This window comes from Scyliorhinus torazame, chromosome 4, assembly GCF_047496885.1.
Source record: "Scyliorhinus torazame isolate Kashiwa2021f chromosome 4, sScyTor2.1, whole genome shotgun sequence".
Classification (NCBI taxonomy): domain Eukaryota; kingdom Metazoa; phylum Chordata; class Chondrichthyes; order Carcharhiniformes; family Scyliorhinidae; genus Scyliorhinus; species Scyliorhinus torazame.
Window position 1 is genome coordinate 191,777,209 of NC_092710.1, and position 25,231 is coordinate 191,802,439.

The window sequence follows — 25,231 nt, forward strand, 5'->3', positions numbered from 1 at the left end:
CCCTACCCGGGACACCACTACGCAGGACACCCCTACCCGGGACACCACTACCCAGGACACCCCTACCCGGGACAGCACTACCCGGGACACCACTACCCAGGACACCCCTACCCGGGACAGCACTAACCGGGACAGCACTACCCGGGACACCACTACCCAGGACACCCCTACCCGGGACAGCACTACCCGGGACAGCACTACCCAGGACACCCCTACACGGGAAGACGAAATAGTGACTCAGAGTGGATGGGTGGAGACGAACCCCCACCCCAAAGTGCCATGGAGTCAGAGTGGGACGAAGAGCACGACACAACGCCACTGCTGTCACCAACACCCTCCACCATCGCAGAAACACTCACCACGGTTGGGCACTTTAGTGATGAGGCGTCTGGTACACTCACTGGTGCGCACAACACAGCCGTCCCGGTACAGCAGATGGAGGTAGGAGCAGCAGAGGGACCGGGCGGTCGGAGGGCAGCCCAGGCCAAGCGAACATCTGCCGCCCAGATGGATCCCGGGTTCCTGCAGTTACCACACCCACACATAGATCCGATGCAACCACCGACACGGAGACGAGCGAATAGGGTGACAGGTGGCTTGCGGCGGCTGCGGTCGCAGGTGGAGGAGTCCACCCGCGTCCAGGAGCTGGGAGTGGTCCCGGTCATGCGTGCCACCCAGGCTGACACCGCACGGGTGGCGTCCGCGGTGGAGGCAATGGGTGCGACGGTGTCAGACATGGGGAACGGTTTGCGAGGCCTGGGGCCTTCCGTGCAGGCGGCGTCTGTGGCCCAGGAAATGGCTGCCCTCTCACAGGAGGCCATGAGCCAGTGCCAGCGCCAGATGGCAGAGGCGCTCAACGCCATAGCCCAGTCTCAGCAGGCCATAGCCCAGTCTCTGCAGGCCATGGCCCAGTCTCTGCAGGCCATGGCCCAGTCTCAGCAGGCCATCGCTGAGGGCATCGGCGCCAGTGGCCATGTGCGAGCCGGCGTCGCACTGTCACAGACAGGGTTTGACAACCCCCTGGGCTCCATGGCTGCAAACCTGCAGACCCCTGTCGATACCAGCACGGGCCTCCAGGACTGGCAGCGCCAGATGTCGGGGGCGCGTCGGATGGCCAGCCCGTTCGCATCCCCCACCCATGTAGAGGCCTGGGGGCCATCGGGCACCCCGAGGGAGCAGGAGGTGGTGTGGTCCGTCCCGGCTCCCTCTGTAGGGGAGGTCCCGGTACACCGCGACACCTCAGACTCCCCCCCTTCCGTCCCAGGTGCATCGGGTGGGCAACGGGCAGGACAGGCTGGCAGCTCGCCATCCCAGTCGCCCGGGCCGCAGCCTGGCCCATCTAGGCCAGGACGCCCCAGGAAACGGCCGCCAAAGGGATCCAGTGTCAGAGGGCAGGAATCACAGGAGTCCACCTCCAGTTCTGCTGTACCGTCTGGGGAACCACGTAGACGTAGTCAAAGGGCCCGTAAGGCCAAACAATTAGACACTGAGTAAGTTGGCACGGGTGCAGGGCACAGATGAGTTTTAGGGGCTAGGGCACGTGCATGAACTCCTTTGGTTATTAAAGTCAATGTTACACCTACCGAAGCTGCCTTTGTGCTCTGTCCAAAGTGTGCGGGCGTGTCATGTACGTTGAGCGCAAGTGTGTGTGTGACGGGTGGTCTTACCTCAGCCCCAGGTGAGTCTGCCCCCTTCCCCCTGGGCCGCCATCAACATCCCCCGGGCAGAGGACGGGACCGTGCGCTGCAGTGTCACAGCCGCATGCAGGGATGGTCCGGGTGGATGGTGGTACTGTGGCCATGGGTCAGACATAGTCCAACGATGTAGAGCCAGGAGCTCATCGGAGGCGGGTTGTCATCATCCTCCATGGCCTGCGATAGGCACGCGTCCACCCGCAACTGGGTGAGCCCGGCCCGTTGTGCCGCCGGGGGATCGGCAATTGGGGGGGGGGGGGGTGGTGTGCATGCAGGTGGGGTGCGTGGGGTTGGGGAGGGGGGTGAGGGTGCTGGGTGGGTGGGTGGGTGGGGGGTGTGGGTGGTCGGCTGTTGCCATGGTGTGCGGTCTGTGGCCATACTACCCGATTCCCACGCCCATCTAGTCAGTGAAGCGGGCGTCCATCAGTCTGTCCCGTGCCCGCTGGGCCAGCCGGTAACGGTGGACAGCCACCCGCCTGTGTCTACCCCGTCTGCCCTGACCATTGCCCCCATCCCCCTCATCTGGGGAGGACTGCGCCTCTTCCTGCTGCTCCTCCACTCCGCCCTCCTCTGCCTGCGGCACATCGCCCCTCTGTTGGGCTATGTTGTGCAGGACGCAGCACACCACAATGATGCGGCCGACCCTATCTGACCGATACTGGAGGGCGCCCCCAGAGAGGTCCAGGCACCTGAAACGCATCTTCAGCACGCCAAAGCACCTCTCGATCACTCCCCTTGTCGCTACATGGGCATCATTGTAGCGGTTCTCCGCCTCATTGCGTGGCCTCCGTATAGGCATCATCAGCCACGATCGCAATGGGTAGCCCCTGTCGCCCAGCAACCAGCCCCTCAGCCGGGGATGGCGTCCCTCTTACATGCCGGGGATGGATGACCGCGACAACACGAATGAGTCGTGTACACTGCCTGGATGACAGGCGCAGACGTGCAGGATCATCATGCGGTGGTCGCAGACCACCTGTACGTTCATCGAATAGGTCCCCTTCCTATTAGTGAACACGGCCCTGTTATCTGCAGGTGGCCGCACGGCGACGTGCATCCCATCGATCGCGCCCTGGACCATGGGGAACCCGGCAACGGCAGAGAAGCCCACGGCCCGGGCATCTTGGCTGGCCCGGTCCACGGGGAAGCGGATGTAGCGGTGCGCCATGGCATAAAGGGCATCTGTTACTGCCCGGATGCACCGATGCACCGATGTCTGCGATATGCCGGACAGGTCCCCACTCGGTGCTTGGAATGACCCCGTTGCATAAAAGTTCAGGGCCACCGTAACCTTGACGGACACGGGGAGAGGGTGTCCCCCGCCAGTGCCACGCGGTGACAGGTGTGCCAGCAGGTGGCAGATGTGTGCCACGGTTTCCCGGCTCATCACGGTGTCTCCGCCTGCATTCCCGGTCCGTGAGGTCCTGGTATGACTGCCGGGGCGGTACACACGCCCAGACTGAGGTACACGGGTGCCTCCGTTCCCGTGGGGCCGCGCCGTCCTCCTCCCCCTCATCGTCCTGTCGGTCAGGAGTCCCTCCAGCCTGGGCGGCTGCCGCCTGCCCCTCTGCGGCAGCCTGCGCCGCCTCTCTGGCACGCTCCTCCTCCTCCTCATCCAGGGCAACATAAACATGAGCGGCTGCCACCATGGCGGCCAACATCGCTGGATGGTCTGAAAACATGACGGCCTGGTGGGGGGGAGGGGAACGACGACATGTCATCATTGCCCATATCCCCTCCTCCCCCCAGCCAGGTGGCATGGACCGCATGGGTCCAACTGTTGGAGGCTGGCACCTGGCCAGGTGGACCAACTCATTTGCCCTCCCATCACCCACCCCGGCACGGACCCCCTCCCCAACCCCCAACCTCCACCCCAGCACGGACCCCCCCCAACCCCCAACCTCCACCCCGGCACGGACCCCCCCCCCCAACCTCCAGCCCGGCACGGACCCCCCCCAACCCCCAACCTCCACCCCAGCACGGACCCCCCCCCCCAACCTCCAGCCCGGCACGGACCCCCTCCCCAACCCCCAACCTCCACCCCGGCACGGACCCCCCCCAACCCCCAACCTCCACCCCAGCACGGACCCCCCCCCAACCTCCACCCCGGCACGGACCCCCTCCCCAACCCCCAACCTCCACCCCGGCACGGACCCCCTCCCCAACCCCCAACCTCCACCCCAGCACGGACCCCACCAACCCCCAACCTCCACCCCGGCACAGACCCCCTCCCCATCCTCCACCCCAGCACGGACCCCCCCCAACCCCCAACCTCCACCCCAGCACGGACCCCCCCTCAACCCCCAACCTCCACCCCGGCACGGACCCCCTCCCCAACCTCCACCCCAGCACGGACCCCCCCCCAACCCCCAACCTCCACCCCGGCACGGACCCCCTCCCCAACCTCCACCCCAGCACGGACCCCCCCCAACCCCCAACCTCCACCCCGGCACGGACCCCCTCCCCAACCTCCACCCCAGCACGGACCCCCTCCCAGCACTCCCCCGGAGCCCAGCCTACTCTAACCATCCCCCCCCCCCCCCGCCGCACACACACACACACAAGCCGAGACACACCTCTCCTCACGCAATCAGTCTGCGGCCACGACATTTCCTGCCCAGAGCCAACCCCCCAGGCCGTCACTCACCTCCTCGCTGGTCGGCGTGACCCTGGAACACCGGGTCACGCCGATGAAAAGGAGGTTTGATTCACGTCGACGTGAACGGTCATCACGTCGACGGGACTTCGGCCCATCCGGAAGGGAGAATATCGGAAGGCCGAAAATCGGCTGCCTTGCGCAGACCCGTGACATTCTCCGCGGCAGCGGCGCCATTAACGCCCCGCCGACATTTCTCCCTTCGGAGACTTCGGCGGGGGCGGGATTCACGGTGGCCAACGGCCATTCTCCGACCCGGCGGGGGGTCGGAGAATGACGCCCCAGAAGCCTTTTGGCCAAGATCAAGTGTAGTATCTGCTCTGCCTTTCGGCTCAGATCTGGTTTGTCTCTTTTGTGGGGACCATGAATTGGATTCAATTTAAATTTGAATTGGTTTTTGGAGCAGGCAAGGAGCTGGATTAGGAGTTCTCCCCTGTCCACACTCTGAGCCCTCGCTTTATAACTCAGAAAAAGTAATTTTTTAAAAAGTGATGGCCAGGCAGGTGGGGGTGGGTTCAGAGACCATTGTAGCCCTCAGGTGGTCGGAAACATGGCAGTGCAGTGTCCTGGTACCTTGGCACTTCTAACATGGAGCGGTGCATTTGGCCATCCCCACAGCGAGCTGTCGCACACCTGGGGGTGCTGGTACTGGCAATGGGGCGGGGTGGGGGGCTGAGCATTTGCCTGAGATCAGGGGCGAAATTCTCCGGAAATGGCACGATGTCCGCCGACTGGCGCACAAAACGGCGCAAATCAGACGGGCATCGCGCCGCCCCAAAGGTGCGGAATCCTCCGCATCATTGGGGGCCGAGCCCCAACCTTGAGGGGCTAGGTCGGCGCCGGACGAATTTCCACCCCGCCAGCTGGCGGGAAAGGCCTTTGGTGCCCCGTCAGCTGGCGCGGAAATGACATCTCCGGGCGGCGCATGCGCGGGAGCGTCAGCGGCCGCTGACGGCATTCCCGTGCATGCACATTGGAGGGATTCTCTTCTGCCTCCGCCCGCGAATCGGTGGGCCCCGATCGCGGGCCAGGCCACCGTGTGGGCCCCCCCCAGGACCCCAGAGCCCGCCCGCGCCACCTTGTCCCGCCGGTAAGGTAGGTGGTTTAATTTACGCCGGCGGGACAGGCATTTTAGCAGCGGGACTTCGGCCCATTTGGGCCGGAGAATCGAGCGGGGGGGGGCCCGCCAACCGGCGCGCCGCGATTCCCGCCGCCGCCGACTATCCGGTGCCGGAGACTTTGGCAACCGGCGGGGGCGTGATTCACGCCAGCCCCCGGCGATTCTCTGACCCGGCGGGGGGTCGGAGAATCTCACCCCAGATCTTCCTTTAAGAATGGTGCCCCGATCTCGGAGGAGAGGGACCTGCCGGCTTGTTCAGCCCTGCGCTCCCCAATCAGGATGCAGCTCCAAACAAAATTCTAAGTGTCGGGAGATTGCGATCTGCATTGCACCAAACCACCCAGCAGGAATTGACCTGGGTTCCCACCAGAGACCACACTGAGAAATGTTTCGGGATAATTGCTCCCGTAGTCAGTGTTTCAGGTTGGCAACCTTTTGTTGGGAATTGGAAGACGTTAGGAATATAACAAGTTTTAAGGTGGTGGGGCGAGGAGGGGAGAACAGAACAAAGTCTCTGATAGGTTAGAAGGCAGAAGTGACAAATGATAAAAGGGTCAATGGTGGATGTGACCATCAATTCACTCAAAGACACGAGGAGAAATAAACCGTGGTTTTAATCAGCTTAGAACAGTGCCTGTCTGCGACTGGTACAATGCTGGGAACTGCCTGCAGGTCAGCTGCTCTTTATACTTCCTCTTAAGGGGAGGAGCCATGGGTGGCACCCGTACATACCCCAACATATCCCCCTGTGGGTGAAGCCACACAATGGCCCATAGGTGCAGACCACAAGGTCAACAACATAACACAACAGCGGAACATGATACAAATGCTCTGGTGAATTATTAGCACTATACATTCACCACATTCACCCCCTGTTAAAAAATGAAGTCCGGCGGGGGTGACGGGCTCATAGGTTCAGTGGGTGCGCTGTGATCGCCGAAGCACTGGTGTTGCTGCTGGTCCGGGTGTCGGGCTCATCCGTGCTGGCAGCAGAAGTGGGTCCGGTGCGGGCACAGGCGTGGACTCCGGGAGCGGCTCTTCTGGAGCTTCATTCGGGGGATTAGCTCAAATGGTAGCGCGCTCGCTTAGCATGCGAGAGGTAGCGGGATTGATGCCCGCATCCTCCAGCCTTTTTCTTGTGAGATGTGGCAAGTCAGAGACCCTTCTGGTGTCCCTGACTCCTTCATCTGCAAGAGGTGTGTCCAACTGCAGCTCCTGTTCGACCGCTTGACGGCTCTGGAGCTGCGGATGGACTCACTTTGGAGCATCCGCGATGCTGAGGAAGTTGTGGATAGCACATTCAGTGAGTTGGTCACACCGCAGATTAAAATTACTGAGGCAGATAGGGAATGGGTGACCAACAGACAGAGGAAGAGTAGGAAGGCAGTGCAGGGATCCCCTGCGGTCATCTCCCTCCAAAACAGATTTACCGTTTTGGAAACTGTTGGGGGAGATGGCTCACCAGGGGAAGGTGGCAGCAGCCAGGTTCATGGCACCGTAGCTGGCTCTGCTGCACAGAAGGGCGGGAAAAAGAGTGGCAGAGCTATAGTGATAGGGGATTCAATTGTAAGGGGAATAGACAGGCGTTTCTGTGGACGGAAACGAGAATCCAGGTTGGTATGTTGCCTACCCTGGTGCAAGGGTCAAGGATGTCTCGGAGCGGCTGCAGGGCATTCTGGAGGGGGAGGGTGAACAGCCAGCTGTCGTGGTGCATATAGGCACCAACAATATAGGTAAAAAACGGGATGAGGTCCTACAAGCTGAATTTAGGGAGTTAGGAGTTAAACTAAAAAGTAGGACCTCAAAGGTAGTAATCTCAGGATTGCTACCAGTGCCACGTGATAGTCAGAGTAGGAATGACAGGATAGCTAGGATGAATACGTGGCTTGAGAGATGGTGCAGGAGGGAGGGTTTCAAATTCCTGGGACATTGGGACCGGTTCTGGGGGAGGTGGGACCTGTACAAATCGGACCGTCTGCATCTGGGTGGGACCGGAACCAATGTTCTCGGGGGTGTGTTTGCTAGTGCAGTTGGGGAGGGTTTAAACTAATGTGGCAGGGGGATGGGAACCGATGTAGGAAGTCAGTGGGGACAGAAACAAAAGGCAGGAAGGGAGAGTGTGTAAAGCATGACCTGAGAAAGCAGGGCAGAGAGCAAGGAAGGTCTACATTAAACTGCATTTATTTCAATGCAAGGGGCCTGACGGGCAAAGCGGATGAACTCAGGGCATGGACGGGCACATGGGACTGAGATATTATGGCTATGACTGAAACATGGCTAAGGGAGGGGCAGGACTGGCAGCTGAATGTTCCGGGGTACAGATGCTATAGAAAGGATAGAACAGGAGGTAAGAGAGGAGGGGGAGTGGCGTTTTTGATTAGGGAGAACATCACGGCAGTACTTAGAGGGGATATATCCGAGGGTTCGCCCACTGAGTCTATATGGGTGGAACTGAAAAATAAGAAGGGAGAGATCACGTTGGTAGGACTGTACTACAGGCCCCCAAATAGTCAGCGGGAAATTGAGGAGCAAATATGTAAGGAGATTACAGATAGCTGCAAGAATAATAGGGTGGTAGTAGTAGGGGACTTTAACTTTCCCAACATTGACTGGGACAGCCATAGCATTAGGGGCTTGGATGGAGGGAAATTTGTTGAGTGTATTCAGGAGGAATTTCTCATTCAGTATGTGGATGGATCGACAACAGAGGGGGCAAAACTTGACCTCGTCTTGGGAAATAAGGAAGGGCAAGTGACAGAAGTGCTAGGGAGAGATCACTTTGGGACAAGTGACCATAACTCCATTAGTTTTAAGATAGCTATGGAGAATGATAGGTCTGGCCCAAGAGTTAAAATTCTTAATTGGGGCAAGGCCAATTTTGATGGTATCAGACAGGAACTTGCAGAGGTAGATTGGGGGAGACTGTTGGCAGGCAAAGGTACGGCTGGTAAATGGGAGGCTTTTAAAAATGTGTTAACCGGGGTGCAGGGTAAGCACATTCCCTTTAGAGTGAAGGGTAAGGTTGGTAGAAGTAGGGAACCCTGGATGACTCGAGATATTGAGACTCTGGTCAAAAAGAAGAAGGAGGCATATGACGTACATAAGCAACTGGGATCAAGTGGATCCCTTGAAGAGTATAGAGATTGTCGAAATAGAGTTAAGAGGGAAATCAGGAGGGCAAAAAGGGGACATGAAATTGTTTTGGCAAATAATGCAAGGGAGAATCCAAAGAGATTCTACAAGTACATAAAGGTGAAAAGAGTAACTAAGGACAGAGTAGGGCCTCTTAAGGATCTACGTGCAGAGCCACAAGAGTTGGGTGAGATCCTGAATGAATATTTCTCATCGGTATTCACGGTGGAGAAAGGCATGGATGTTAGGAAACTAAGGGAAATAAATAGTGATGTCTTGAGAAGTGTGCATATTACAGAGGAGGAGGTGCTGGAAGTCTTAAAGCGCATCAAGGTAGATAAATCCCCGGGACCTGATGAAATGTATCCCAGGGTGTTGTGGGAGGCTAGGGAGGAAATTGCGGGTCCCCTAACAGAGATATTTGAATCATCGGCAGCCACAGGTGAGGTGCCTGAAGATTGGAGAGTGGCGAATGTTGTGCCCTTGTTTAAGAAGGGCAGCAGGGAAAAGTCTGGGAACTACAGACCGGTGAGCCTAACGTCTGTAGTAGGTAAGTTGCTAGAAGGTATTCTGAGAGACAGGATCTACAAGCATTTAGAGAGGCAAGGACTGATTCGGGGCAGTCAGCATGGCTTTGTGCGTGGAAAATCATGTCTCACAAATTTGATTGAGTTTTTTGAGGGGGTGACCAAGAAGGTAGATGAGGGCAGTGCAGTAGACGTTGTCTACATGGACTTTAGCAAAGCCGTTGGTAGGTTGTTGCAGAAGGTTAAAGCTCACGGGATCCAGGGTGAGGTTGCCAATTGGATTCAAAATTGGCTGGACGACAGAAGGCAGAGGGTGGTTGTAGAGGGTTGTTTTTCAAACTGGAGGCTTGTGACCAGTGGTGTGCCTCAGGGATCGGTGCTGGGTCCACTGTTATTTGTGATTTATATTAATGATTTGGATGAGAATTTAGGAGGCATGGTTAGTAAGTTTGCAGATGACACCAAGATTGGTGGCACAGTGGATAGAGAAGAAGGTTATCTAGGATTGCAACGGGATCTTGATCAATTAGGCCAGTGGGCCGACGAATGGCAGATGGAGTTTAATTTAGATAAATGTGAGGTGATGCATTTTGGCAGATCGAATCAGGCCAGGACCTACTCAGTTAATGGTATGGCGTTGGGGAGAGTTATAGAACAAAGAGATCTAGGAGTACAGGTTCATAGCTCCTTGAAGGTGGAGTCACAGGTGGACAGGGTGGTGAAGAAGGCATTCGGCATGCTTGGTTTCATTGGTCAGAACATTGAATACAGGAGTTGGGACGTCTTGTTGAAGTTGTACAAGACATTGGTACGGCCACACTTGGAATACTGTGTGCAGTTCTGGTCACCCTATTATAGGAAGGATATTATTAAACTGGAAAGAGTGCAGAAAAGATTTACTAGGATGTTGCCGGGACTTGATGGTTTGAGTTATAAGGAGAGGCTGGATAGACTGGGACTTTTTTCCTTGGAGCGTAGGAGGCTTAGGGGTGATCTTATAGAGGCCTATAAAATAATGAGGGGCATAGATAAGGTAGATAGTCAACATCTTTTCCCAAAGGTAGGGGAGTCTAAAACTAGAGGGCATAGGTTTAAGGTGAGAGGGGAGAGATTCAGAAGGGCCCAGAGGGGCAATTTCTTCACTCAGAGGGTAGTGAGTGTCTGGAATGGGCTGCCAGAGGTAGTAGTAGAGGCGGGTACAATTGTGTCTTTTAAAATACATTTAGATAGTTACATCGGTAAGATGGGTATAGAGGGTTATGGGCCAAGTGCGGACAACTGGGACTAGCTTAATGGTAAAAACTGGGCGGCATGGACTGGTTGGGCCGAAGGGCTTGATTCCATGCTGTAAACTTCTATGATTCCATGATTCTATGATTCATTCCTGTGGACCAGTGTGACGGGTGGGAGAGAGCGCGGGAGCCATATAGGGGTGGGGGTGCTGGACATGGTAGGTTGAGCGGGATATAGTGGGGGGGCTGCGGTGGTGGTGGTGGAGCCTGCGGGCGCCAGGTCCCGGAGAGAGACGGTATCTTGTCGGCCATCGGGGTGTTCAACATAAGCATATTGGGGGTTGGAGTGTAGGAGCTGGACCCTCTCTACCAGAGGGTCGGTCTTATGGCTCCTGACGTGTTTTCTGAGGAGGACTGGTCCAGGTGTCTTCAGCCAGGACGGAAGCGAGGCCCCTGAGGTAGCTCCCCTTGGGAAAATGAACAAGCGGTCATGAGGAGTCTCGTTTGTGGCTGTGCAAAGGAAGGACCTGATAGAGTGGAGCGCATCGAGGAGGACCTCCTGCCAGTGAGAAACTGGGAGATTCCTGGACCGCAGGGTCAGTAGGATGGTCTTCCAGACCGTCGCGTTCTCCCTCTCCACCTGCCCGTTTCCCCTGGGGTTATAACTGGTAGTCCTGCTCGAGGCGATGCCCTTACTGAGCAGGTACTGACGCAGTTCGTCGCTCATGAACGACGAGCCCCTGTCGCTGTGGACATAACTGGGGAAACCAAACAGGGTGAAGACACTATGCAGGGCTTTAATGACAGTGGGAGTGGTCATATCAGGGCAGGGGATGGCAAATGGGAAGCGGGAGAACTCATCTATGATGTTGAGAAAGTATGTATTGTGGTTATTGGAGGGGAGGGGCCCTTTGAAATCGATACTGAGGCGTTCAAAGGGCCGCGATGCCTTTACCAGGTGGGCCTTATCCGGTCGATAGAAGTGCGGTTTACACTCCGCACAGATCTGGCAGTCCCTGGTCCTGTCTCTGACCTCCTGGGTGGAGTAGGGCAGGTTGCGGGCCTTGATATAATGGGCGAGCCGGGTGACCCCCGAGTGGCAGAGGTCATCGTGGATAGCCCATAGTCGGTCATCTTGCGCGCTGGCGCATGTGCCGCGGGACAGGGCATCTGGCGGCTCGTTGAGCTTCCCAGGGCCCTGTACTATATCATAGTTATATGTGGAGAGTTCGATCCTCCGCCTCAAGATCTTATCGTTCCTGATTTTGCCCTGCTGCGTATTGTCGAACATGAAGGCTACCGATCGTTGGTCGGTGACGAGGGTAAACCTCCTACCAGCGAGGTAGTGTCTCCAGTGCCGCACGGCTTCCATGATGGCTTGGGCTTCTTTTTCAACCAAGGAGTGTCGAATCTCAGAGGTGGTGAGAGTGCGTGAAAAGAACGCTACCGGTCTGCCTGCTTGGTTGAGGGTGGCGGCGAGAGCGATCTCCGATGCGTCGCTCTCCACCTGGAAGGGGACGGACTCGTCCACCGCACGCATCGCGGCTTTGGCGATGTCCGCCTTGATGCAGCTGAAGGCCTGGCAGGCCTCAGTTGCCAGTGGAAAAATGGTGGCCTTAATTAGTGGGCGGGCTTTGTCCGCATACTGGGGGACCCACTGGGCATAATAGGAGAAGAATCCAAGGCACCTCTTCAGGGTCTTGGGACAGTGAGGGAGAGGGAGTTGCAGGATGGGGCGCATATGATCAGGGTCGGGCCCTAGAAATCTAGTGCTAGGAAACAGATAGTTAACGGTAACTTTGTAAAAAAAATTTTAACTTTTAACTTTAATTTACTAATTAATTGACGCAATGTCAGTTAGAGGGGTGCAGTGCTCTGACTGTGAGATGTGGCAGGTCCGGGAGGCTTCCAGCGTCCGGGATGGCTTCATCTGCAGAAAGTGCACCCAACTGGAGCTCCTCACAGACCGCATGGTTCGGTTGGAGCAGCAATTGGATGCACTTAGGAGCATGCAGGTGGCGGAAAGCGTCATAGATAGCAGTTATATAAATGTGGTCACACCCAAGGTACAGGCAGAGAAATGGGTGACCACCAGAAAGGGCAGGCAGTCAGTGCAGGAATCCCCTGTAGTTGTCCCCCTCTCAAACAGGTATACCCCTTTGGATACTGTCGGGGGGGATAGCCTATCAGGGGGAAACAGCAGCAGCCAGAGCAGTGGCACCATGGCTGGCTGTGATGTTCAGAAGGGAGGGTCAAAGCGCAGAAGAGCAATAGTAATAGGGGACTCTATAGTCAGGGGCATAGATAGGCACTTCTGTGGATGTGAAAGAGACTCCAGGATGGTATGTTGCCTCCCTGGTGCCAGGGTCCAAGATGTCTCCGAGCGGGTAGAAGGCATCCTGAAGGGGGAGGGAAAACAGGCAGAGGTCGTTGTACATATTGGTACTAATGACATAGGCAGGAAGGGGCATGAAGTCCTGCAGCAGGAGTTCAGGGAGCTAGGCAGAGAGTTAAAAGACAGGACATCTAGGTTTGTAATCTTGGGATTACTCCCTGTGCCACGTGCCAGTGAGGCTAGAAATAGGAAGATAGAGCAGCTAAACACGTGGCTAAACAGCTGGTGTAGGAGGGAGGGTTTCCGTTATCTGGACCACTGGGAGCTCTCCCGGGGAAGGTGTGACCTATATAAGAAGTTCGGGTTGCATTTAAACTGGAGAGGCATAAATATGCTGGCCGCGAGGTTTGCTAGTGTCACACGGGAGGGTTTAAACTAGTATGGCAGGGGGGTGGGCACTGGAGCAATAGGTCAGAAGGTGAGAGCATTGAGGGAGAACTAGGGGATAGGGACAGTGTGGCTCTGAGGCAGAGCAGACCGGGAGAAGTTGCTGAACACAGCGGGTCTGGTGGCCTGAAGTGCATATGTTTTAATGCAAGAAGTATTACGGGTAAGGCAGATGAACTTAGAGCTTGGATTAGTACTTGGAACTATGATGTTGTTGCCATTACAGAGACCTGGTTGAGGGAAGGGCAGGATTGGCAGCTAAACGTTCCAGGATTTAGATGTTTCAGGCGGGATAGAGGGGGATGTAAAAGGGGTGGCGGAGTTGCGCTACTGGTTAGGGAGGATATCACAGCTGTACTACGGGAGGACACCTCAGAGGGCAGTGAGGCTATATGGGTAGAGATCAGGAATAAGATGGGTGCAGTCACAATGTTGGGGGTTTACTACAGGCCTCCCAACAGCCAGCGGGAGATAGAGGAGCAGATAGGTAGACAGATTTTGGAAAAGAGTAAAAACAACAGGGTTGTGGTGATGGGAGATTTCAACTTCCCCAATATTGACTGGGACTCACTTAGTGCCAGGGGCTTATTCGGGGCAGAGTTTGTAAGGAACATCCAGGAGGGCTTCTTAAAACAATATGTAGACAGTCCAACTAGGGAAGGGGCGATACTGGACCTGGTATTGGGGAATGAGCCCGGCCAGGTGGTAGAAGTTTCAGTAGGGGAGCATTTCGGGAACAGTGACCACAATTCAGTAAGTTTTAAAGTGCTGGTGGACAAGGATAAGAGTGGTCCTAGGGTGAATGTGCTTAATTGGGGGAAAGCTAATTATAACAATATTAGGCGGGAACTGAAGAACCTAGATTGGGGGTGGATGTTTGAAGGCAAATCAACATCTGACATGTGGGAGGCTTTCAAGTGTCAGTTGAAAGGAATTCAGGACCGGCATGTTCCTGTGAGGAAGAAGGATAAATATGGCAATTTTCGGGAACCTTGGATAACGAGAGATATTGTAGGCCTCGTCAAAAAGAAAAAGGAGGCATTTGTCAGGGCAAAAAGGCTGGGAACAGACGAAGCCTGTGTGGAATATAAGGAAAGTAGGAAGGAACTTAAGCAAGGAGTCAGGAGGGCTAGAAGGGGTCACGAAAAGTCATTGGCAAATAGGGTTAAGGAAAATCCCAAGGCTTTTTACACGTACATAAAAAGCAAGAGGGTAGCCAGGGAAAGGGTTGGCCCACTGAAGGATAGGCAAGGGAATCTATGTGTGGAGCCAGAGGAAATGGGCGAGGTACTAAATGAATACTTTGCATCAGTATTCACCAAAGAGAAGGAATTGGTAGATGTTGAGTCTGGAGAAGGGTGTGTAGATAGCCTGGGTCACATTGAGATCCAAAAAGACGAGGTGTTGGGCGTCTTAAAAAATATTAAGGTAGATAAGTCCCCAGGGCCTGATGGGATCTACCCCAGAATACTGAAGGAGTCTGGAGAGGAAATTGCTGAGGCCTTGACAGAAATCTTTGGATCCTCACTGTCTTTAGGTGATGTCCTGGAGGACTGGAGAATAGCCAATGTTGTTCCTCTGTTTAAGAAGGGTAGCAAGGATAATCCAGGGAACTACAGGCCGTTGAGCCTTACTTCAGTGGCAGGGAAATTACTGGAGGGAATTCTTCGAGACAGGATCTACTCCCATTTGGAAGCAAATGGACATATTAGTGAGAGGCAGCATGGTTTTGTGAAGGGGAGGTCGTGTCTCACTAACTTGATCGAGTTTTTCGAGGAGGTCAGAAAGATGATTGATGCAGGTAGGGCAGTGGATGTTGTCTATATGGACTTCAGTAAGGCCTTTGACAAGGTTCCTCATGGTAGACAAGTACAAAAGGTGAAGTCACACGGGATCAGGGGTGAGCTGGCAAGGTGGATACAGAACTGGCTAGGTCATAGAAGGTAGAGAGTAGCAATGGAAGGATGCTTTTCTAATTGGAGGGCGGTGACCAGTGGTGTTCCGCAGGGATCAGTGCTGGGACCTTTGCTGTTTGTAGTATATATAAATGATTTGAAGGAAACTGTAACTGGTCTGATTAGTAAGTTTGCAGACGACACAAAGGTTAGTGGAATTGCGGATAGCGATGAGGACTGCCAGAGGATACAGCAGGATTTAGATTGTTTGGAGACTTGGGCGGAGAGATGGCAGATGGAGTTTAATCCGGACAAATGTGAGGTAATGCATTTTGGAAGGTCTAATGTAGGTAGGAAATATACAGTGAATGGTAGAACCCTCAAGAGTATTGAAAGTCAGAGAGATCTAGGAGTACAGGTCCACAGGTCACTAAAGGGGCAACACAGGTGGAGAAGGTAGTCAAGAAGGCATCGGCATGCTTGCCTTCATTGGCCGGGGCATTGAGTATAAGAATTGGCAAATCATGTTGCAGCTGTATAGAACCTTAGTTAGGCCACACTTGGAGTATAGTGTTTAATTCTGGTCGCCACACTACCAGAAGGATGTGGAGGCTTTAGAGGGGGTGCAGAAGAGATTTACCAGAATGTTGCCTGGTATGGAGGGCATTAGCTATGAGGAGCGGTTGAATAAACTCGGTTTGTTCTCACTGGAACGACGGCGGTTGAGGGGCGACAGAGTGGATAGTCAGAGGCTTTTCCCCAGGGCAGAGGGGTCAATTACTAAGGGGCATAGGTTTAAGGTGAGAGGGGCAAGGTTTAGAGTAGATGTACGAGGCAAGTTTTTTACACAGAGGGTAGTGGGTGCCTGGAACTCGCTGCAGGAGGAGGTGGTGGAAGCAGGGACGATAGTGACATTTAAGGGGCATCTTGACAAATACATGAATAGGATGGGAATAGAGGGATACGGACCCAGGAAGTGTAGAAGATTGTAGTTTAGTCGGGCAGCATGGTCGGCACGGGCTTGGAGGGCTGTAGGGCCTGTTCCTGTGCTGTACATTTCTTTGTTCTCAAATGAAATGAAAAAGGCTTCTACCTCCTTCTCATCAAAACTTGGCAATAGATCCCCACCAAGCCTTCGACTATGACGCTCTTTCTCACTATCCTCATCACTATCATCCAACTTTCCCAACGTTTCCCTTTACGTCTGCCAATTTTAACTGACTGTCATGTTTCATGGCCATTTTCTGAAGTTCAAACTGTCTCGCTTTATCTTTTTCCCTCATCTGTATCTCCCTTTCTCTTTCTTATTGTTCTGCTAGGGCTATTCTTTCTTTTCTCCGTTCTTCTCTCTCCTCTTGTTTTTCCTCTTTCTCTCTTTCTTTCTCCTCTCTATCTCTTTCTTATTCAAGCTGCTTTAATTCTTTCACATGTACCATTTGTTTAAGTTGTAACTGATTTTTTGCCATTTCCAATGAGTCAAACTGTATCTCAGGCAACTTTAAATGCTTAGCCACCGCCATAATGACCTCATCTTTTCGCATTTTGTCAGGTAATGTTAACTGCAATGTTTTTACCAAATCTAACAGTCTGCTTTTAGTCTCTGTCCGTAAGGTACTGCGTGTGACCGTCTCAACCCCGAAAAACTTCAGAGCCTCTGAAAGAGCCATTGTCCACAACACACTCCTTACTTAAACTAAAATACCACACCTGAAAAGCAACCACAATATGCTCACCTGTCTTTAGGTTCACTAAGCCAATCCAATAGATAGACTTTTATCCCGGACGAGCTCCCAATTTGTTATGGGCCAGGGTTTAGAGAACCCCAAAGTCTATCGTGGAGTTCACCTGACCCACAAACTTTTAATAGATTGTTGTATAGGGAGCACACGGCCAACTCTACAGGTGTGGTCCAGCAGAAATGGGAAAGTATTTTTTAAAGCAAAACAATATGTTTTCTATGAACTCAAGTTAACCTTTTAAAAAAATACAGTTCACATCTTAGTAATTCAAATACAACCCCCAAAAAACGCAACACTAAGTAATCCTTTAAGCTTTCCTTTTAACATCTATAAGACTTAAAACACCGTTTACCAGAAGCACATCAGGTTAACGTCACTACTGTTATTAGTTTTAAATCACGAGGATTGATTTACAGTCTTTAGATTACAGAGAGAAACTCATACACCTTCTGGCTGTGACTGCAGCTATCCAGCTCTGAAAACGAAACTAAAACACACCCTGCAGCAAACAACTTAAAATGAAAGTAAAAAGCTGACAGACAGCCCAGCTCCAGCCACTCTCTGACATCACTGCAGTGGTAATCACCCATTTCTTAAAGGTACTCTCACTACAGATATTCATATACACACCCATTTATAAACACCCATTTCTTAAAGGCACTCTCACATGACAATTGAAAGCAATGGCCTTACCTTTCTTAGATATATTTATCTATATTGGCCTGGAAGTTGTAGTTATAACAGCGAAAATGTCAGTATTTACACCACTACAGTGCAAGACTGATAGCACAACTTCCGTAGTTAAATGTGGAAGTTCAGAATGATTCCCTGCTTCTCCACAGGGTTTGCTGTCCCAGTTTTATCATTATGAAGGGGGCTGAAAATCCTCAAAAAAGGACAAAAATAGTTTAAAAAGTTGATATAAATAGTACAATCCAGATTAAGTTACCAGGGAGGGTCACAGAAAATAATAGAATAAATGTAACATAGTACAATTAGGAGCCTCACTGGTCAGAAACTTAACTCTGAAATTTCAATACCATTGAGAAGATCCATACCGATCTTCATCCCTAAGGCCTTTTTCCAAGGAATAGACAAAATGATTGTAGCATTTATGGAGGGAAGAATCCAAGAATCCCTAAAAATACACTGTAGAGGAGAAATATGGGAGGCCTCGCCTGTCTGAACCTGCAATACCACCACTGGTAAGCCACAGCCGAGAGAGTGAGGGGATGAGTAAGGAGCCGAGCAAGGAATGGGTGAAAATGGAGGTGTCCTGTACAGGAACAACCCTCTGAGCCACGACAGCGCTCCCAACCATGCTGGCCCAGTGGTGGTAGCTACGTTAAAATCTGGAACAAGATAAGACAGCACATCAGCTTAACCGAGATGTCCACCCTGGCCCACATATGTGGTAACCATGAATTCCCACCAGCCATGCTTGACACCAGTGTTACGAAGTGGAGACAGGCCAGGGGGACGCGAGCAATTAGGGACTTTTACATGGGGGACAGACTCACAACCCTGGACCAGCTGACGGGAAGACTGGAGCTACCGAACGGACAGGAGATCCAAAACTTGCAAGTTGAAACCTTTTTCCGCAAGGAGACGGCGAGGTACTCTCGGGTCCTGAGAGCCACATTGCTGGAGGAACTGCTGGACGTGGACAGTATTGAGAAGGGGAACTGTGGGGACATTTAGGGACAACTGTTAGGAAGGTGAGGACACCCTTACATGGAGCAAGACAGAAGAGGGAGGACGAACTAGGGACAGACATAGGGTGGAGACTCTGGAGTGAAGCACTGAGCAGGGCGAACTCCACTACCTCCTGCACAAGCCTAAGCCGCATGCAGCACAAGGTGGTGCACAGAGCGCACCTAACCAGAACCCACATGAACAGGTTCTTCCCGGAGGTGGAAGACCAGTGTGAACGGTGCCAGGGAGGCCCGGCCAACCACACCCACATGTGGGAGGAAGGGGAGCAGCAAGGGAGGTACCCAGGGAAAAACCAGCATATTCACCAGTAGCCATGATCAAGCAGCACTAAACACTGGCTGGCAAGTGTAGGAAAGTGAAAAGTTGATACATGTACAGTAAAGGGCACCCCACAGAAGTAGAGATTAATTCATTAATTTGCAGTTTCAGTCCGAGTTTCCATCAATGCTTTCACAAACAACACTGGTACGCAGGGAACTCCTGGTTGTCCATTGTTACAATCCCTGTGGGGGAAACAAAAACCAAAATAACCAATTTTAAAATAATTAATTCACAGGATGTGGGCATCGCTGGCCAGCAATTATTGCCATCCCTAATTGTCCTTGAAAGGGTAGTAGTGAGCTGTCTTCTTGAACTGCTGCAGCCCATAAGGAGTAGGTACACCCACTGTGCTATTAGGGAGGGAGTTCCAGGATTTTGACCCAGTAACAGTGAAGGAACGACGATATCTTTCCAAGTCCGAACGGTCAGTGACTTGGACGGGGAACTTCCAGGTGGTGATGTTGCCAGGTGATTGTTGCCCTTGTCCTTTTAGATGGTAGTGGTCTTGGGTTTGGAAGCTGCAATCTAAGGTGCCATGGTGAGTTCCTGCAGTTCATCTTATAGATGGTATACACGACTGTTACTGTGCGTCGGTGGTAGAAGGAGTGAATATTTGTGGAAGGGATGCCAATCATGCAGGCTGCTTTGTCCTGGATGGTGTCAAGCTTCTTGAGTGTCGTTGGAGCTGCACTCATCCAGGTAAGGGGAAAGTATTCCATCACATTCTTGACTTGTGCCTTGTAGACGGTGGTGCCATTGAATGTCGTGCGCTTCGGTAATTTGGACATTCTGAATTCCCCCTCCGTGTACCCGAACAGGCGCCAGAGTGTGGAGCCTAGGGGATTTTCACAGTGACTTCATTAACTTACATTAAATAGGTTAATGTAACCTTTCTACTTGTGACAATAAGAAAGATTAATATTATTATTTGGGCAGTTCCCACATCAGGAGCGGCCCCTTTTAATTTGTCCCTGAGCTTGTTTCTTTTTAGTATAATTAGCTGATTGATCTCAAAAGAGTTCAGGTGAGTACAGGTTGTGAGTATAAAAGGTGCTGCTCCCTGGTGGACAGGATGGTTCAGTTGTTTGGTATCATGGGGGATTTTGGAGTGAGGGCTTTGTTCCCAGTGCTGGTGGTAGTTGGAGCTGTTTGTTCCTCTGATACTTGGCAACAGTTTCTAGGCCAGAGGTTTCCATGGAGCAGAGTCAAAGCCACCTCTGTGCCTCAGAGATTCCCACCTCCTCCCTTTGGTTCCCATTTCCGTGTGTCGGAGGGTCAAAGTGTGTCTCCACTGCAGACTGTGATGGTGCAGTGTGCAGAGGACAAGCTGCTGGTCAGGGTCCAGCTGGATTTATTTGGAACCAGGCACCTGATTAAAGCTGCTGACCTGACCCTGGGGTCAGCAGGCTGTCGGCCAACCAGGATCTACTCTCAGAACCACACTGTCCTCTTTGACTATGGGCTCCATGAGTGTGGCAGCAAATTGCAGGTAATGTCAAACTTCAATTCTGGCTCTAAGCTTGGGCTGGAGATTGTTCCACACTCTTCATTCCATTGGTGAGATGTCATTGATATTGAGGAGATACCGGTCTCCTGTGTCTTAAACCCCCAAACTAGCTTTCTATTCTGGATTGTACTTTGCTTCCACTGGTCTGAGTCTCTTCAACCCCATTAGTCTGGTAGCTTCTCTATGGTTCCTCCAAACCTTTCCTCTTGTTGATTTTTCTCTATTTCCCCCTCGTTCAGATCAATTGAACTGAGGGTTTAGTTTCAATCCAGTTTAATCCAATTGGGTTGGGTGCTAATGAACGGAATGAAATGGGAATTCAGATGGGTTGGATGAAAGAGCAACTTTCCACTTTCCCAGTTAATGGAGCCCTTGCTTAAAACTGATCTATTTCCTGGCTCTGTACTATTGTCAACTTGTGGCTTCTTTTCATGTTAGCTGGAGCTGTCCTTTTATTGAATCAATTCCCTGTTAATTGATCCTGGTCTTGTGCTAATGATTTCTCTTTGTATAAATGGCTGGGGATTGCTGAGCAACATTCATAATAAGATGGGGGGTCATACAGCTCCTTCAGCCTGTTCCCTGATCATTCAGATCAGGGCTGGACCCCATTCATTAATGTCAGGGATGGACTTCCCACAACCCTCCCTGTCCTCAACATGATTCCCTTAATGTCCAAAAATAAATCCATCTGTCCTGAATTCCCTCTTGTGACTGAGCATTCCCAGCTCTCTGGGATAGAGGATTCATGAGCTGCTAAATGAAGGAATTCATTGTCGTGTTTATCCTAAATGTTTGACCCCTGACCTGAGATGACCCCCTCCCCACACCCCTCCTCTCACCTCCCCATGTGTCCCTGACTCTTCAGCTGGGGCCCAGCACCCTCTTTGCACTGACCCTGTCAATCCCCTTGAGACTTGTTTTAATTGGATGAGCAGTTCATTGTTAACCCCTGTGTAGAACTTTCTCATTTCAGATCAGTTCTTCTTTCCTTAACCTGGTGTCTTTCAGATGTCTGGAGATTTCCTGATCTACACCACCCACCTGACCCACAGCCCAGAGTATCATGGATCTGTCATTGTGAGAACGAATGGAGCTGTCGTTCCCATTGAGTGTCGTTACTTTAGGTGAGAATCGTTATTCAATGCCCAATAAGATCCACTGGTGTTCTTTGAAGTTGTCCTAAAATGACTCTGCTGTCTTTCCAGGAAGGGCAATGTGAGCAGTAACCCCATCAGGCCCACCTGGATCCCTTTCAGCTCCACCAGGTCTGGCGAAGGACTACTTTCATTCTCCCTGCGCCTAATGAATGGTATGTGATGGGTGGATGGAGTGAGTTCCTGCCTTCACTCACTGGGAGTGACACCCACTGTCTCCAACCCTTGTCCTCTTGTTCTTCAGGTGACTGGCTCACCGAGCGCACTTCCACTGTCTACTACCTGGGTGACCTCATTCACATTGAAGCCGCTGTTTCAATGAGTAACCACATGCCCCTGAAGCTCTACATTGACCGCTGTGTAGCTACATTGAGCCCAGACAAGGACTCCACCCCGAGATACAGCATTGTTGACCACAATGGGTAAGGAGCTTTCTGCTTTCTCCAGCTGCTCCCATCTCACTGGCTTCACTTGATTCACTACCTGTCCCTTTTTTTTAAATCTCTCTTCAGTTGCCTCCTGGACAGCAAAGCTGAGGACTCCTTTTCAACCTTTGTGTTGCCAAGTGGTGAGCGGGAGATGGACAAGCTCTGGTTTGACCTGGATGCATTCCGTTTCTTTGGAGATGACCATTCCTTGGTAAGAGGAAACTGATCATTGGGGTCTCTGTGTTGGGAGGGAGACATTAAATAACGACGTGTTGATGTTTCCCTCAGATTTTCATCACCTGTCACCTGAAAGTAACTCCAGTGGATCGGAGAGATTCCAGGAACAAAGCTTGTACTTTCCAGAAGACACCGAATATGTAATGTTTTTCTGTCTCCTCCCTCTCTCTCTCTCTCTCTCTCCCCCCTCTCTCTCTCTCTCTCCCCTCTCTCTCTCTCTCCCCCCTCTCTCTCTCTCTCCCCCCTCTCTCTCTCTCTCCCCCCTCTCTCTCTCTCTCCCCCCTCTCTCTCTCTCTCTCCCCCCTCTCTCTCTCTCTCTCCCCCCTCTCTCTCTCTCTCTCCCCCCTCTCTCTCTCTCTCCCCCCTCTCTCTCTCTCTCTCCCCCCTCTCTCTCTCTCTCTCCCCCCTCTCTCTCTCTCTCCCCCCTCTCTCTCTCTCTCCCCCCTCTCTCTCTCTCTCCCCCCTCTCTCTCTCTCTCCCCCCTCTCTCTCTCTCTCTCTCTCCCCCCTTTCTCTCTCTCTCTCTCTCTCCCCCCTTTCTCTCTCTCTCTCTCTCTCCCCCCTTTCTCTCTCTCTCTCTCTCTCCCCCCTTTCTCTCTCTCTCTCTCTCTCCCCCCTTTCTCTCTCTCTCTCTCTCTCCCCCCTTTCTCTCTCTCTCTCTCTCTCCCCCCTTTCTCTCTCTCTCTCTCTCCCCCCTTTCTCTCTCTCTCTCTCTCTCCCCCCTTTCTCTCTCTCTCTCTCTCTCCCCCCTTTCTCTCTCTCTCTCTCTCTCCCCCCTTTCTCTCTCTCTCTCTCTCTCTCCCCCCTTTCTCTCTCTCTCTCTCTCTCTCCCCCCTTTCTCTCTCTCTCTCTCTCTCCCCCCTTTCTCTCTCTCTCAATGATGCACAACCCAGTTGGTTGACTGATGTTTGTCTTACTTAGCTGGACCCCATTGGAGGAATCGAGCATTGACATTTGTGCCTGTTGCCGTGTGGGTAACTGTGCCACAAGGGAGCTGCGATTTGGATCCAGAGGAAGGAGAGATCTTGTAGCTGAAGCTGGTAGGACATTGATCCTCTAGATGTTGGAGATTTCCCCTTTCCCCTCTCTAACTGCAATGTTTGATATTGCAGAGAGTGAAGTTGGATTGAAGTGGGAAGCTGAGGCCTCACTTGGACCCCTGATCATTCTGGATACTGATGTGACCAAGCTGGCAATGGACTCCCTGAATGAGGGAAGGATGCAGGAGAAGTCTCCAGGTGGTGAGTTGGCTGACTGCTGGTTTCCATTTTCCCATCAGTGTTTCCTTCACTAACCATTAGCTTCTCATTGGTTTGTAGGTGTGGAGTCTGAGGTGGTCCTGATCGTGACCCTGACTGTGACGGCTGTCTCTCTGATCTCTGCTTCATTGATCACCTTGTTCCTGTACAGGAAACGCAATCAAACTCTGTTCACCCAGTCATCAAATTAATTATCAATAAAGCAGTGGTTGCTATTGTCTGGGAGCTGATTGGTCTCTGCATCTCATTAGTCTGAGTCCATTGAAATAACGGCTGGGGTTTGTGCACTGAAAGCTCCAACTCATCTCCTTGAATGGTTCCACTAATTGAGTGTAGTTTTTATGGGGACTGATTAATTTTCTGTATGTTCAGTCTTTTTCCCCCCCCCCCCCCCCCCCCCCTTGTTTGGCCACCCAGTGTGGGGGAGGGGGTGTGAGCAGGTCTGGGACCTTCTTGTGGAGCTGAGCCTGGCTGATACCTGGATCCCTCCCCCTGAGAGGGGAACATTGTGTGACTGTCGAGAACTGACAGTGTTGATCCCCAGAGACCTGATCTGGTGGCTGAACTTCATTCTGATCTCGGTTTGCAAAATGTTTGCAGGTAAATGATACAGATGGAATCTGGTTTTTAATCTGGGCTAATGGCCCCTCCAATCTTATTATTCTGCTATGGACCTCATCAGGATTTGGGAATCAAATGTCAAAGGAGACATCTTGTTCTGAGCAGGCTTGATGCTGATTGGCCAGAATGAAGACTGGGGCTGAGTTTGAATCTTCCTGTGTTAAAGATTGAGGCTGATCTGAGGTGTTGAAGGATTTTGTCGGCTGGGTCTGCAGAAATAATCCCCTCGAGAATTAAGAACAAGGGCACCTGACCACAAACTGAACCTTCTGGATAAGAGAAAGAGGTGAGGCATCAAGGCCAAGATGAGCTTGGAGTGACCCTAAGAAGAGATGGAGGAACAGGGAGAATCCAAGAGGGATTTGTTGTGACCAGGTTCAATTCCCAGCTTGGGGACTCAATGGGCTGAATGGCCTCCTTCAGCACTGTAAATTCTCTGACATTGATTTTAAAGAAACTTTAATACTATACCATAATCCCTATTTTGTGTGAAATCGCTCCTGGAACGAGGTAGCTTTTCCCCTCAGTCGTACAAAACTTTCTGTCCAGTATCCTAGCCACTGTTGGGGTCTGGTGCAGCATCGTAATAGGAGAGACTGGCGATTGTTCTTGGAAAAGAGGAAACTTAACCAGGACCTAGTACATGTATTTAAAATTGAGGGGTTAGAATATTTGGCAAAATAACTTTTGGGGAAACGAGAAATTTCTTTGTGTGTTGTTGGTAAAATCTGAAACGCACGGTCTTGTGGAATCAGTAACTTTCAAAGAGCAACTGGATATGTACTTAAGGCGAAAATCGGGAGTGGGACAATCTGGGAACTCCGAGGCAGCACAGCCAGGACGAGCAGAATGGTCTCTTTCTACACAATAAGATATATAATCAATAATTGAATCCTAAGTCATTTTTTGATTGACCCAATAGATTTTTATAAAACATTTTATTGAGTATTTATGATTTTATAATGTACATGAATTTATAAACATAGTGCACAATTGCTTCACAGCTCCAGGGTCCCAGGATCGATTCCGGCTTCGGTCACTGTCTGTGCGGAGTCTGCACATCCTCCCTGTGTGTGCGTGGGTTTCCTCCCACAGTCCAAAGATGTGCAGGTTAGGTGGATTGGCCATGATAAATTGCCCTTAGTGTTGTGGTGGGGTTACTGGGTTATGGTGATAGGGTGGCGGTGTTGACCTTGGGTAGGGTGCTCT

At 52.1% G+C, this 25,231-nt stretch overlaps 1 protein-coding gene across 1 annotated transcript; it reads left to right on the forward strand.

Annotated features, from left to right (window-relative positions):
• Positions 1 to 20,064: 20,064 nt before the first annotated feature.
• LOC140411688 (zona pellucida sperm-binding protein 3-like) lies at positions 20,065 to 23,616 on the forward strand. Its single transcript, XM_072500707.1, has 9 exons — positions 20,065 to 20,303; positions 21,333 to 21,448; positions 21,530 to 21,633; positions 21,723 to 21,900; positions 21,991 to 22,117; positions 22,195 to 22,283; positions 23,064 to 23,182; positions 23,255 to 23,383; positions 23,462 to 23,616. The coding sequence occupies exons 1-9, from the start codon at positions 20,118 to 20,120 to the stop codon at positions 23,590 to 23,592; spliced, it is 1,179 nt and encodes a 392-aa protein (XP_072356808.1). The 5' UTR covers positions 20,065 to 20,117; the 3' UTR covers positions 23,593 to 23,616.
• Positions 23,617 to 25,231: the final 1,615 nt, after the last annotated feature.